The 14,292-nt window shown below is 48.8% G+C and overlaps 1 protein-coding gene across 1 annotated transcript in view; it reads left to right on the top strand.

Annotated features, from left to right (window-relative positions):
* GRIK4 (glutamate ionotropic receptor kainate type subunit 4) overlaps window positions 1-14,292 on the top strand; it is a 498,388-nt gene that overhangs the window by 439,462 nt on the left and 44,634 nt on the right. Inside the window, exon 13 of the mRNA XM_025266749.3 lies at window positions 10,877-10,990. Within this exon, the coding sequence (XP_025122534.3) occupies window positions 10,877-10,990 (114 nt within the window). The remainder of the gene's footprint in view (window positions 1-10,876; window positions 10,991-14,292) is intronic.

The raw sequence follows: 14,292 nt of genomic DNA, 5'->3' as shown, positions 1-14,292 counted from the left end.
GAGTAAATGCCAGAATTCCACAATGCAAATGAACCGGTCACGTTTGAGAACCAGAGCACTGCCCCATCACACCATGCCTGGTGGGCCTGATAAGGAATCAGGGTCAGTAATTGGAAAGTCTGTCTCTCTGGGTTCTTTTCCTGGGGTCCACGGCCACCCAAGGATCTGAGGAGAGCATCAAGAGAGATCATAAACTTAAAAGGGAAAAATTTATATCTATGTTTTTTTCTAAATTCAAACTGAAATATGATATTTCCTTTATCTATAAATGTGGGCAACAAACCTTATTGGTATTAAGCATTCTGTGACTCTGTCAACAATGGTGCCATTAGAATGTTGCTAGACCTACCTCTCATGCGAAGAGTTGACTCACTGGGAAAGACTCTGATGCTGGGAGGGATTGGGGGCAGGAGGACAAGGGGACAACAGAGGATGAGATGGCTGGATGGCATCACTGACTCGATGGACGTGAGTCTGAGTGAACTCTGGGAGTTGGTGATGGACAGGGAGGCCTGGCGTCCTGCAATTCATGGGGTCGCAAAGAGTCAGACACGACTGAGCGACTGAACTGAACTGAACTGAGACCTACCTCTGGCTCTCATGGTCAATGTATCACAATTATGTGGTTATGTATTCTTTACTTTTATTTTTTATTCATTTATTAGCCGCACCATGTGGCATATGGGATCTTAGTTTCCCCACCAGGGATCCAACCTGCACCCCTTGCATTGGAAGCAAAAAGTCTTAACCACTGGACTGCCAAGGAGGTCCCTTGTAATTATGTATTATGTAATACAGTCACATGAAACAGCAAATGTAATAAACATTTTAAAACATTTTTAAAGAAAGGGTCGACAGACCTCACCAGACCGCTGATGAGGGTCCATGGCATAGAAAAGTAAAAAGGCAATACAGAGAACAGCATGATCTGCTTTAGCTTCAAACAACACCCCCCCCCCGCCCCTCCCCCGGCTACAGTTGGAAGAGGGGATTATAAGGGCAGAATGACCCCTGAGCTCAGTCCACAGAGGTTACTGGATTTAATCCTTGCAACAATCTCAAAAAACAGGCATGATTGTGTCCATTTTAGAGGTGAGGAAGCTGAAGCCCAGACTTCAGGTAATTTGCTCACTGCAGATTGTAGAATTGGGATTGACATACATCTCTCTGACCTGAAAGGGCAGAGAGGGTCCGTGGCCAGAGATGGGAGCATGTGACAAGAGGTCAAAGGTCAACAATATTTGTTGGCCTCCTGCCCCAGCTTGGACCCCTGTGCTGCACAACTTCACCCATGAAAGAATTGTCAACCCGTCTTTGCTTAAGCCTGGTTCTTTCCTCAAATCGGCCCACATAGGCCAATTACACAGCTCTGAGCTGAGCCAACTAAATATTTCATGGGGATTTTAATTTAACTCTAAAGAAATTCATCCAACCCTGAGAGTAGGCTGTCACCTCAAGAAATAGCACCAGGGAGCCCTTGCACCTGCCAGTGACATTGCTACTTCCCCGGGAATGCTAATGCTTCTCTGGGTTTGACTCTGAGCCTTGTAGGCTCAGCCCTGGGTGCATGAGTAAATCTCTCAGATTTGGGCTCAGATGTGCTCAAAAAGGGCTTCCCAAGTGGCTCAGTGGGTGAAGAATCTGCAGAAGATGAGGGTTCGATCCCTGAGTCAGGAAGATCCCCTGGAGGAGGACATGGCAACCCACTGCAGGATTCTTGCCTGGAAAATCCCTTGGACAGAGGAGCCTGGTGGGCTACAGTCCATGGGGTTGCAAAGAGTCGGACACGATTGAATGACTGAGCATGCACGCACACATACTCAAAAAGGTTCTGATCAGGACCTTCCTCGGAAGGGGAAGCAGGCTGATTTGAGTGTGTGTGTGAGAGAGAGAGAGACAGGTGACTAGCTGGTCCTCCTCCGTGTTCTCATATCCTGGACTGAAAGAAGGGAGGGGAAGGGATGGGGTTGACCCCCAGTCTCCTCAGTCAACAGGGCACCCATCATTGTGCAGGTGCCATGGGGCCCTATTAATTTACCCTCAGCCCCAGCCCACGGCGGATGGAGTGGGAAGCCGCCTACCTAACGCAACAGAAGAGCAGCTGTGTGCAAAGCTGAAACCTATTATTAGGGCGTCTAAGTGATGGCTCCTGTGGATAACAGTGAACCCTGGAGTGGGAGTGAGCTCCCCAGCACCTTCAGATCCCGTTGCCGCTCAGCACAGGGACCCTGGTGCATCCCAGCAGGTTCCCTGAGCGGCTCCCTAGGTGGGGTCAAGAGAGGAGAAGAAGGTGCCCAGCAGGTAGATGGATCAAAAGACAGAAAGTGAGCACATAATCTAATTTGAAATGGGCTGAGCTGCAGGTGTTAATCTGCTCCACTGCGCAGCACGGAAGGCCTGAGGGCTGCCGAGATTCTGGAAGCCGGTCCTTTCTCTTCTGGCCCGCCTGGCTCAGCCCGGGTCCTCTTCAGCATCGGCTTCTTCCCGGAGAGTAATTAACACCTCTCTGCTGACGGCTGCCTTAATCACAGAGCGTGGGGGCCCATTCGCTTTTCGCTTGGGCTCCCTGTGTAGCACACAGCCCTGGAGTTACAGGGAGCTGGGGCTGGGGAGGGGGCAGGGGAAGAAGGGAGCCCTCTAGTGGGGATGTAGGGCTTCGAGTCCTCTTTAGGCTGGAGCATGAAGAAGTGCATCTGTTTGCATCCGGAGCATGACCTGAATTTGGTTATAATGACCCAGCTTCCAAATAAGTCCCTCCGGGTACAGGCTCGTCAGGTATGTGTCAAAAATCAACCAGATTCTGCTGTCGGCAGGAAGGGGCTGGAGGGTAGGCCGTGTCTGAGAAGTTGGCCCCCTGTACCCTGCCCTTCTGGCTGCACTTGCTGTGTGTCCACTTTGGGAATGTCACTATGAACAATGCAGCCATAAGAAAGCAGTCCTGAGAATATGTGCATCTGAAGACAGATTTCTCTGTTTCCAAGCTGTGTGTACTTGAGCAAATTAGTCTCAACCTGTCTGGGCCTCAGTTTCTTTGTTAAATGAAGCCTATGGTAACTACATAAGTTAATTTTTTTGACAATATGGTCCTTTCTTCTTATAATCTAATGGGGGAGCTAATTTATGTGCATGAATGTTCACAACAATAATAATGTTCACACAATAATAATAGTAAGCGCTCTCATTCAATGAGAATTATTCTGTGCCAGGCATAGACTTTGTGTGGGTTGTTCAATTAATTCCTGTAGAGGCTCCATGAGGGTGGGAGCTGTTGTTAGGCCCACTCTCTCGATGAAGAAATTGAGGCACAGAGAAGGTAAGTCCTTTCTCAAAGTCACACAGCCAGTAAGGGTAGGGTTGGCATGTGAGCTCAGGTGCCTGTTCTAATATAAGGCAATTTATGGGAAATGCTACCTAAGTGGTATAAGCAGTGTTTTAGCTCCATTCCCCGCCCCCCCATATATATTCACTTTATGATTATTTCTATTCATTTATCTTTGGCTGCGTCAAGCCTTGGTTGTAGCATGTGGGGTCTTCCCTGTGGCATGGGTCTTCTTGTGTGGCACTCAGGCTCCCTGTTCGTAGCACATGGGCTCCAGAGCGCTTGGGCTCAGGAGTTGCAGTCTGCAGGCTTAGTTGCCCTGTGGCATGTGGGATCTTAGTTCCCCGATCAGGGATTGAACCCACGTCCCTGGTGTCGGAAGGCAGGTTCTCGACCCCTGGACCACCAGGGATGTCCCTTAGCTCCCTTTTTGATTGAGAGGAGGGAAGGCTTATTCCTGAGAAACTGATAGGGAAGTTTATACAGAGGAGATATACTTTGAATGGACCTTAAAGAGGGGAGTTACCGTTGAACATTCCAAGTGAAAGAGCTATAGGAGGCGTGTTTGACTCCCAGGGGCTTCAGGAGGAGTGCTGGGAAATGAGGCTGAACTTGGAGAGGTGGGCAGACCATGAGGGTCTGCTCCCAGGCTACACCTGCAGCTCTGCCTGTGTGTCGGTTTACTAACTAAGCAACAGGCAGGGCTATGGGTATTAAATGTGTTAGGGTTACAGACCTGATTCTGCTTAAAGTACTTCAGGGCCTTTCAACTGCTCTTCAAGTCGTTGCATCTTCTGCCTGCCCCTCCAGCTTCATCTTACAGCACCGTTCCCAGCCCTGTGCGCTTCAGACACTCTGGCCCTCTTCTAGTCTCTGGAATGCCCCAAGCTCCCTCCTGCCTCAGGGCCTTTGCACATGCAGCAACCCCCCACCCTGAGTGGGAGTGCTCGTCCCAGGCCTTCTCACTGGTAACTCTTGTTCAGATAACTGAGTCTCATCCTGAGAAAGCTCCCAGGAAGACTCTGTCAACCCGTGTTTTCCCTTCTTATGGGGCCACAGATGACTCCTGTAAGCACTTAGTGCAGCTGTCATTCTACAGATTTCTTTTCCAACAGTCTGGCGACTGCCTCTGCTGCCGTCAGGGACCCTGCCTGTGTTTGCTTACCCCTGTATCCCAGCACTTTGCTCCCTGCCTGGGGCAGGGCAGAGGGTCGATAAGAGGATGCTGTTACAGAGGGAAGGATTGCTGGGGAGGGGGCAGTGGGTTCTGCCTTCCCTGACATTCCACACTCCAGGGCAGATCCCAGGAGCTGACTGGGGATCCAGTGAGCTCCGTGGTCCCATGTCACCCTGGGCCCAGATACTCAACCAGAGCCCAGCATCCTTTATCCCTCCCTGGGAAGCCAGGCTTGGTGAACTTGGGGCTCCTTCCTATCTGGGTCTTTACAGATAATGCCCTCACCACTCTCACCACCTCAGGCCTGGCCTTGCTTGGGATTCTGTAAGCCTTTTCAATATACAAAGGATCTCCAGAGACAATTACCCCGGAATGAAGGCTTCCAGGAATGCTCGATACAGCCTTATTCTGTGTAGCATTTTCTCTTTCCAACTGTATCCTCCCAAAGCTTTCCAGTGTTAAATAACACAATTACAGAGTTAAATAAATGCCAGCAAAGGATGTGAGGCACTATGGGGCCTGAGTAGCAGGTGAAACAAGATCTGTGCAGATGTGACCAGCAAAGGAGTAGAAAGCTGGTGACAAGGCAGGTGAAGGAGGGCAGCCGGCCTTCCCAGTGGGCAGGAGCCCCAGGGGACTGGGAGGCAGTGGGGGCCGAGTTAAAAAGAGGCCAGAGAACAAAGACCTGGAAGCTGACTAGAGATAGCATGATGGATCCAAGAATTCAAAGGGAACTGGGGAGGTCACTGAATCTGTTGTCCCCAGAGGAGAATCGTATAGCAAGGAAGAGGCTGTGGACAATGGCTGGATTTCGCTTCCAAGTTGGATGTTAGGTTTTTCCTTGAGATTTCTAAGCAGTGGTACAGTATGCGGCCTAAGAGGGTCCTTAGGTGGATAGGCAGTTACACCAAGGAGGCTCACTGGGTCGGTTCCGCTGTGTGTGTGTCCCAGGTCACCTGGGAAAGGCCGCTAGGGGCCAAATGTCCGGAGACCTCTGCCCACCTGGAGGTGGAACAGGCCTGGCTGCCCCCTCAGACGTTTCTACAACTCATCGTGGGTTAAGATGTTGTCTCCAGAGGCCCTGTTGAGATTCTCCTCATTATCAAGTTCATCATCATTTTCACTATCAGTATCATCTTAACATCAAACATTAATCAGGTACTTACTTTGAAGCAGGCCCATGCTCAGCATTTATAAGCAGCGTCTCATTCACTTTCTTAGCAATTCTGGGAAGTGGGGGCTATTATCATCCCCACTTTCAGATAAGCAAACTGAGGCTCAGAGAGGTTACATAACTTTTGTCCAAGGTCACACAGCAAGGAAGAAATAACAGAGCCCAGACGGGTCTGGCCCACACTGAAGGCTGAGTCTCAGCCACCCTGTCTACTACCTCCATTGCCCCAGGCAGGTGTGGGGGGGACTCTACAGTGTGCAGAGTTCATAGGGCTCTTCCACACCCATCATCTCTCTTGACTCTCACATAATATCGATAGGCAGGCATCACCCCATTGTATAACCTGGTAAGCTGAGTCCCAGAGAGGCTAAGTGAGTCGTTATGAACATTTGGTCAGCAAAAGGCAGAGCCAGGTCTTCTGACCCACCCCATCCTCTCATTAGCCAGGCTCCATGTGAGAGAGGAGCTCTTAGACAAAGGAGGCAGGGAGCTGAGGCAGCGGAGGTCTGCCCAGGGTGCCTGGGCACTGCTGAGGGCAAGGGATAGAATTTTGCCTTAAAGGGGGCAGCAGGCGCCTAAAAGAAAAGAAAAGGAAGACAGGAAAGCTTTGATCCTTCAGCTCTTTCAGGATCTGGTGCTGTGGGCAGAGGCCTCCCTGGAGGCGTTCTCAGGGAAGCACGGGGTGGGGTCTGCAGGCTGGGGCAGGCACGGCCCAGAGCCCTGCTGTGAATTTGCTGTCTTCCAGCCAGGCCTCTCATCCCAGGAGAAGAGCCACGGCCACCCCGAGGCTTAAGGCTGATAGCGATGATGGTGGCAGTCTGGTGTGACCCCTATTCAACCCAGGAGGCACAGGGTAGTATGTTTTGGAAGTCACCTCCAGGCTGCCTGCAGTCTGCCCTCCCCTTGTAAATTCCACAAACATCCAGGAGATAAAAGAGGGGATCTCTCAGAGGCAGAACATGAAGCTCTTCAAAGAGCACTTTCAATCAAAAATGGGAAGAGGAGAGAGGTCTTTCTCTCAGAGGGAATGTATTTATACACCCCTGTGTGTGTGTGCACGTGCACACACACACACACACACACACACACACACACACACCCAGTAACCAGGAGCATCATGATGCTTACAGAATGTTCTGCCTGTTTCGTGTTCCCATTCCTCCCTCTCTTCTTTCTCTAGCTCCAGGCATCCTACCCTTTTCTGGCTTCCCGGCCCCCACAGGGTACACCTCTAGATCTGCCCTCTCCAGATGGCATTGTATCTTTCTGGCCTTTCTGGCTTTCCTGCCTTGGGCTCTGCTCCCTGCTGACTAAGGTGATAAACAAACTCCTCCCTGACATCTCTGAAACATCGATTCTAGGGACCACCATCATCTTCTGGAGCAAACGGGGACCAGTTGATGGAACTTCCTCCCTTCCTAGTCCAGCAAAATGAAAGCCTGGGATCTTAGGCCTGGGGAAGAGCTTCAGAGGGCTTCCCAGGCAGCGCTAGTGGTAAAGAATCCACCTGCCAGTGCAGATTAGACATAAGAGACATGGGTTCAGTCCCTGGGTTGGGAAGATTTCTTCCTGGAGAATCCCATGGACAGAGGAGCTCGGCGGGCTACAGTCCACAGTGTCGCAAAGAGTCAGACATGACTGAAGCGACTTAGCACGCACACATGCAAGAGCTTCAGAGCATCTGGTTGAGTCTTTTCATTTCACAGTAGCAGAAACTCAGGCCTGGACGGTAGAATCACTTATCCCAGATCACAGTGAGTTTATGGCCCAGCTGTGATGAGAGCCAGGTCTTCTGATGTCCTGTCTGTGGTTCTTTCACTGGAGAGCATGGCTCTCCCCAAAGAGTAACCAGAGATGCAGAAGGGCTGGGCTGAACTGTCGTGATGCCCACTTCCCTTGACTTCCCATGTCCACAATTGCTAGTCTGCAGCCCCAGCCCCTGTGGTTGTTAATTTGGTTTCATAGCACATGACCTCCTCATCAAAGCCTGCTTTACAGGATAATGTCTTTTTAACGAAGGTAAAAATAAAAGACATGCCTGCCTTTTGGAATAGCCAATCCCATGAGGTTGTTGCTGGTAATCCAGGCTGCACAGAAGCCATAGAATGTGATTGCTGCTCACTACTGAGTCAATGAAAAAACAATCCACTACATAACCTCCATAGCTTCTTCTAGCATCTCGCTCTTCCCTCCCTGCCTCCCCTGCACCCTGGTTACTGTCAAGTGGAGACAAAGGAGAGAGAGAAGGCTGGGCTAAAGAGGCAGGAGTGCCTCCAGGGGGCAGTTTTCTGTTTGGTCTAGCTTGGGGAAGCGTCTATTTGAAAATAGACAGAAGTGCCCTGTCTGAGGCTGGGTCAGACGTTCTCCCGGGCTGTGTGGTCTTTCTGCTTCTATCCAGGAAAGCGCCCTCCTGGGATGCTGTCCATTTCTAGTTTCCTCTCCACATGGAATTGTTTTACCATAATGTTGTTGCTGGCCGACTTTATAAACTTGTGAAATGATTTCTAGATTGCAGTCTGAAGTTCGCCCTTTTGGGAGGAAGGCTGTGTTGGTGGTGGTGGAGGGAAAAGAAACTTGAGCATTGAGTTGTTGGTTTGGATGTATCTATTTTTTTTTAATAACCAGAAAAATGACAGGATGCTGTGGTTACCTCTTGCCCATTGTATCAGTTTTCATTTTTCTATTCTTTTCTTCAGTTCTTTCATTCCAACCTATTAAACTCCTATCTCCTCTGCCGAGGGTCTTTGCAGGGCTTGACTGCTCTTTTGCTGTAACCCTGCACAGGACCAGTATTGCACCTGCTACATCTTTGTGGTTGATTTCTGTTGCTTTACAAATGTGCTGTTGAGTGGAACTCAAGTTAGAGCCACTGTCATTGAGGGACTGAAAAAAAAGTTCTGAAAGGTCCAAATAACCCTCTGAAGGATCCCCACAAATGAAGGCACTAACAATCTTCTAATCAAACTTCACTCCTTTCTCAAGGGTTGATTCACTTAACAGCGGTCATCAGCACTCTCTTGGAGAAATATGGAATGAGCTCAAAAAGGCATTCATGTTTTTCGTTTTTATTAAAAATCTCTTACATCTGCAGTCTAGTTACTTTAAAGCCTGGCCTCACTTTGTAAGGGATTCTCTGGTGGCTCAGATGGTAAAGAATCTGCCTGCAATGCAGGAGACCTGAGTTCAATCCATGAATCAGGAAGATCCCCTGGAGGAGGGAACAGCTACCCACTCTAGAATTCTTGCCTGGAGAATTCCAAGGACAGAGGATCCTGGCGGGCTACAGTCCATGGGGATGCAGAGAGTCGGACATGACTGAGTGACTAATACTTTCACTTTATAAGGCTCTACCTTGTTAACTGATGCTGGATCGAGTGGCTGCTTTTAGCATGAGTTGGGGGTTGAGGAGCGGAGCTGAGATGGAGAAGAAACTGACTTTTGTCAATGGATGTATCCTGTGTGTACAAATCATAAATCCCTTTGTGTATAAAGTGAGGAGTGACATGTCTGTCTCCTTACTTCCTTTGCAATGATTTAGGAAAAATCGCACACATGTGTAGCATGTGTGTGTGTGTGTGTGTGTGTTTTCTCATTCAGAACCAGTTGGCCTGTTTATAGATTGTTAAACACCTCACTTTTCCTCCTTTCTTTCTCCACTTTGTGTGTCAACAGATCCACCAGAATTAGTGGTGAAAGAAGCTGAAATGTAAACCTTGATGGAAGCTAGTCTGAGATACATGCCTAGGTTATAAAACATAGCTCTTAAATATCGGTATAAGTCAGAATCACTTGGACAACTTGTCACAAATAGATGCCTGGGCGTCGTGACCAGAGTCTGATCCAGGAGGTTTGGGATGAGACTCAGGAATTCACATTTTAATAAGCCCTTTCCTCATTAACATTCTTCGTCTTTAATAAGAATAAGGTGATTCTAATGCGGGTGATCCTAGACTACACTTTGAAAATTACTGTCGGAGAATTGCCTGGAAGGATCCTGGTACTGTCTAAACCCCATACCCTTGGTTTGCGGATGAAATTAAGGAAGCCAAGAGAAGTGAAGTGACTAGGTTGGTTGGCTAGTTAGGGCAGAGCATGGCCAGAAGTGAACAGCACTCTGGGCCTTTCCCCCCACTCTATGTATAGGGGAGCAGGCCAATAGGAAGTGAGCTTGCTTTGCAACAGAGCGTATTGAAGTTAGACACAAGGAAGAACTTCCTGACAGAGAGGTATATGGAGGCGCTGACAGCACTTCCTTTCTCAGGGGATCTTAATTCAAGAAAGATTCTCATCAGGTGTGGCCACCTGAGGTGCAGAAACATCTGGTGACTTCGCATAAGAGGGATCGGAGACCCTTCTCAGAGTTCTGCTGTGGCACCTGGATTTTGACCTTGACAGCAACGTAAGGCCAGTGGTTCAGGAAGACTGCGGTGTAGTCCTGCCTCTGACAAAGACAAGCTTGTGACGTTGGGCCACTCGCTCAATTCTTGGCCTTCATTTCTTCCCTGGGAGATAAATGCGGTTGCGTTAGATTGCCTGTAATTTCCGAGGAGCCATCATTTTTATTTTCCACTGTAACTCCCTCACCAAAGCTCACACAACACTGGGACTTGTTTGTTGGCTGAGCAAGTTCATCAGTTGAATAAAAAACTACTCATTATTGAGTATCCAGAAGTTCTTTCTGCCAATTCTCCCTTGCCTAGGGCGTTTTTAGTCTCTGTCTGACAGGTCCGTAGTGAGCTTCCCTTTTTATCCTAATTTACATATTTAAAGGGGTCTAACCTCAGATGAGGTCTTCCCTGGTAGTTCAGTGGTAAAGAATCTGCCTTTAATGCAGGAGACGCTCGTTCGATCCCTGGGTCAGGAAGATCCCCTGGAAAAGGGCATGGCAACCCACTCTAGTATTCTTGCTTAGAGAATCCCTTGGCTGAGGAGCCTGGTGAGCTACAGCCTGTCGAGTCGCAAAGAGTCGGACAGGACCGAAGCAACTGAGCACACACACGTACTTCAGATGAACATGAGTTACAGCTTCAACATCCATGTCCTCTCATGAGTGATTGTTCAGACCTCTGGCTTCTTAGGATCACTCCCCAAGCAGAGAAGCCAGACCAGAGTGGCACCTCTCCATCACTGGCATCTTTGGTCACAAGTCCCTGTGCCCCCATCTCATGGGGCCACCCCTTTGATGACCTCCCTCTGTTCCTTTCAGAAAGCGGATCTGGCTGTGGCGGGCCTCACCATTACTGCAGAACGGGAGAAAGTGATTGATTTCTCGAAGCCATTCATGACTCTGGGAATTAGCATTCTTTACCGAGTTCATATGGTAAGAGATTTATTTTATAAGCATTTATGGCATTAGAGTTATTTGCATGCAAACACTGAGTTATATGGTAATAATGAATGACTCACAGAAATATTTAGATTTCAAGACTTAAATGCAAATGTGCCAGGCTATTTTCTCCCCCATCAGCTGTGAGGACTTGCAAACAGGAGGAATGGAAAAGTCACACTTGGGGGCTTTCCAGTAAAAATAATGCTTCTGCCTCACTGCATAGGGATGGCCAAGAACAATCATTCAACTCTTGGTTCGTAGAGTGTTGGCAATTGGACCCGTGGGTTACTCAGGTTCCTCCAAGGTGGTGGGTCCCCAGCCCAGATGAGTCACCCCAGATTTCTCAAAGCCTTTGGCAACCTTCAGATCTGCTTCTCTTCATTCTAAGCATTGCAAATACTGAGGCAATGCAGACTCCCTCTTTTTATTATCTGTACTGGAGTATAAAGAGCAGGTAATGTAATATCACTTATAGCTTCTTCTGCCTCCCTTTCAAAAGGAAAGACTAGACTGAGTATAAAAATGAGTTTGTAAAAGCTCACCTGTGGGCAGCAGGGGCTGGATGCGACGTCAAAGTTACTGGCTGGTGGGGGGAGCATCCGGAGAGGGAATAGTAACCCTTATCCAACCTGGCTCTAAGCACACATCTATTACATGGATTTCCCCAATGATCTAGTCACTTTAGGCATCCAAGGTCATGCCAACATGATGTATTCTAGCACCCGGCACCACAAAGCTGCTCAACAGCGAGGAACTCAGAGCTCACCCCATGTACCTGCTGAAGACCCTCCACCCTTCTGAGCCCCTCCCGGGCCCCAAGTCTCAGCCCTGGGAGAAAGGAGTTTTCTGTATTTGCAGCCCCAGCCAGGGCTTCAGGATCTGTGGCCCGTTTCTCCAGGAGGAAGGACTTCTTGTCTCAGAGTCCACTCGGGCAGCTCAGAAGTCCACTGTCCTGGGCTGGGCCTCATTGTCCATCATCATTGCTGCCCAGCTTGGACAAAGAGGCTACATCATCTGGAAGATGAGACAGCATCAAAATCCCAAGCTGTCCGGGCTAAGCCAGAAAGAAATGTGAGGATCTGGTCATAATCACTACGGTGATGGATGTGTCTGTCTTATGCATGAAGGGGGATTTTGATCCTTCCCCCTATCTTTTCCATGATAATGATAACTCCCATTCACTGAGCACCTCTTGTGTGCCAGACACTCTTCAGGCCCCTGTGATGTGGGGTGTTGTTACAGATTGATTTGTGTCCCCTCAAAAGGACTTGTGAATTGGGTGACCTTATTTGGAAATAGGTTCTTCGCAGATGGAGTCAAGTTAAGATGAGGTCATACTGGAATGGCGGAGGTGGAGCTAATCCAATGACCAGTGTCTCTATAAAGAAGTGGGAAATTTGGACGCAGACACCCAGAGGAGAAGACAAGACTCTGTGAATTTGGAGGCAGACTGGAGGGATGCATCTACAAGCCAAGAAACGCCAAGGATGGCCAGCAATCCCAGAAGCTAGAAGGGACAAGGAAAGAACTTGCCCTTAATTCTGAACTTCCAGCCTCCAGAACCGTGAGATGATACACTTCTGTTGCATTAAGCCCCCTCCCTGCCAGTCAGAGGCACCTTGTTATGGCAGCCCTAATAAATGAGTACAGTCATCCTGTTCTTATTTTAGAAATGAGGAAACAGTGGCAAGCAGTTCTACAAAGGTGGCCAAGCCCACACACCTCTCAGTGAAAAAGCAGAGTTCACACCCAGGAATGGTGTGGTGCAAGCCTGTGTTCTCTGTTGTTACTGAAAGAATGTATAGAGGGTCCGGCTGCTCGCCACTCAAAAGCCAGTAAGCAGGCCACGTTGGTGGAAAGGGAAGTTTGCTTTATTTCAGAGGCCGGCAACTGGGGTGGGGGAAGGGTGGCGGACGTCTGTCCAAAAGGTGGGGGACTCTCCCCATCCCCTGCTGGCAAGCAGTGGGGCAAGAGCTTTTATAGACAGAAGTAGGGGGCTACATACAGAAATAGCACAGTCAGCCCTGACCGTCATCTTTAAATTGGTCATCAGTGGTCTGAGCAGCAGCATCTTGATTGTTTAGGTCCAATCTTTCGTTTCAAGGTCAGTTTGTTTCCATTTCTTTGAGGCCAGTTCTCAGAATTGTGGCAGCTCATGTCATGGGTACAGTCTGATCATCCTGTAGTTAATTTCTCCACCTGCTGTTTTGGTATCTGTAAGACAGCTCAGAGGATATGGCTCAGAATATTATCTATAGCCCTTGAGAAAGAACTAAAGGTTCTTGACTATGCTTAATGACTACATTATTACTATTTAGTCTCCTTTGACTGTTTTCCTTTGTTTCTGCATTTCTCACTTCTCTGATTAAACTTATCGTTTGGCTAAAGTTTTCCACACATATGGGGCAGGCAGAGGACATGATGGGGGGAGACAAGGACCATAGGTCCTGCTCTGTTTCACCGTGATATGAGGCTGTCACCTACATTGTGTGACCTGCTCATAAGTTGTCCCGTAAGTGGGGCTCTCTCCCTGTTCTCAGCTAGTCCTCACAACTGTTCTTTGAGGAAAGAAGGGAGGTGTTACCATTCCCATCTTACAGACGAGGAGACCAAGGTCACACCTGGAGCTGAGTCTGGAATCCAGGTCTCCTGATTCACAGGGTAATGTTCTTGTCATCATTACATCTCTTGGTACCTGGAGACAGCTTTCCATCCAGCACCATTTCTTGAGCCCCACCCCCCACCCCGACCCATTCTCCTCCCACAGCTGAGCTCCGAAGGAGGATCCAAAAAAAACAGAGACACAGTCTTCCTCCAAATGGTATGTCTATGGCCAAGTCACATGACTAGGCTCTGGCCTTGATTTCTTGATTAAGGCCAAAGGCACTAGAGCACCACCCATGATCAGATGGGCTGAGAGGAACCATATGAGTAAAAGCACATCAGCACAAGTGTTTTCACCACCTAGGAACATCTGCTACTAGGCCACCTCCACCACCAGGACACCACTATTCTGAATATCAGCTCTGGACATCCTTAATTGGATCACTGGCCAAATGTTTTCTACCACCTGCACACCTCGGACTGTATGAGCTCATCTGCATTCGTTCTGGGATGTGAAGCTTTATGTGTCACCTTGGAGAGGTTCCGTCAAACCCTAGTCCAGACGATGCTATGAGGGTCTTTTGTAGATGCGATGAACATCTATGATCAGTTGACGTCAAATAAAGGAGATGACCCTTGATAATGTGGGTGGGTCTCATCCAATCAGTGAAAGGCCTTGAGAGCAAAAG

Source organism: Bubalus bubalis, chromosome 16, assembly GCF_019923935.1.
Source record: "Bubalus bubalis isolate 160015118507 breed Murrah chromosome 16, NDDB_SH_1, whole genome shotgun sequence".
NCBI classification, from domain to species: domain Eukaryota; kingdom Metazoa; phylum Chordata; class Mammalia; order Artiodactyla; family Bovidae; genus Bubalus; species Bubalus bubalis.
Note: the sequence above shows the minus strand (reverse complement) of the source record. Positions and strands in the feature narration are given on the sequence as shown.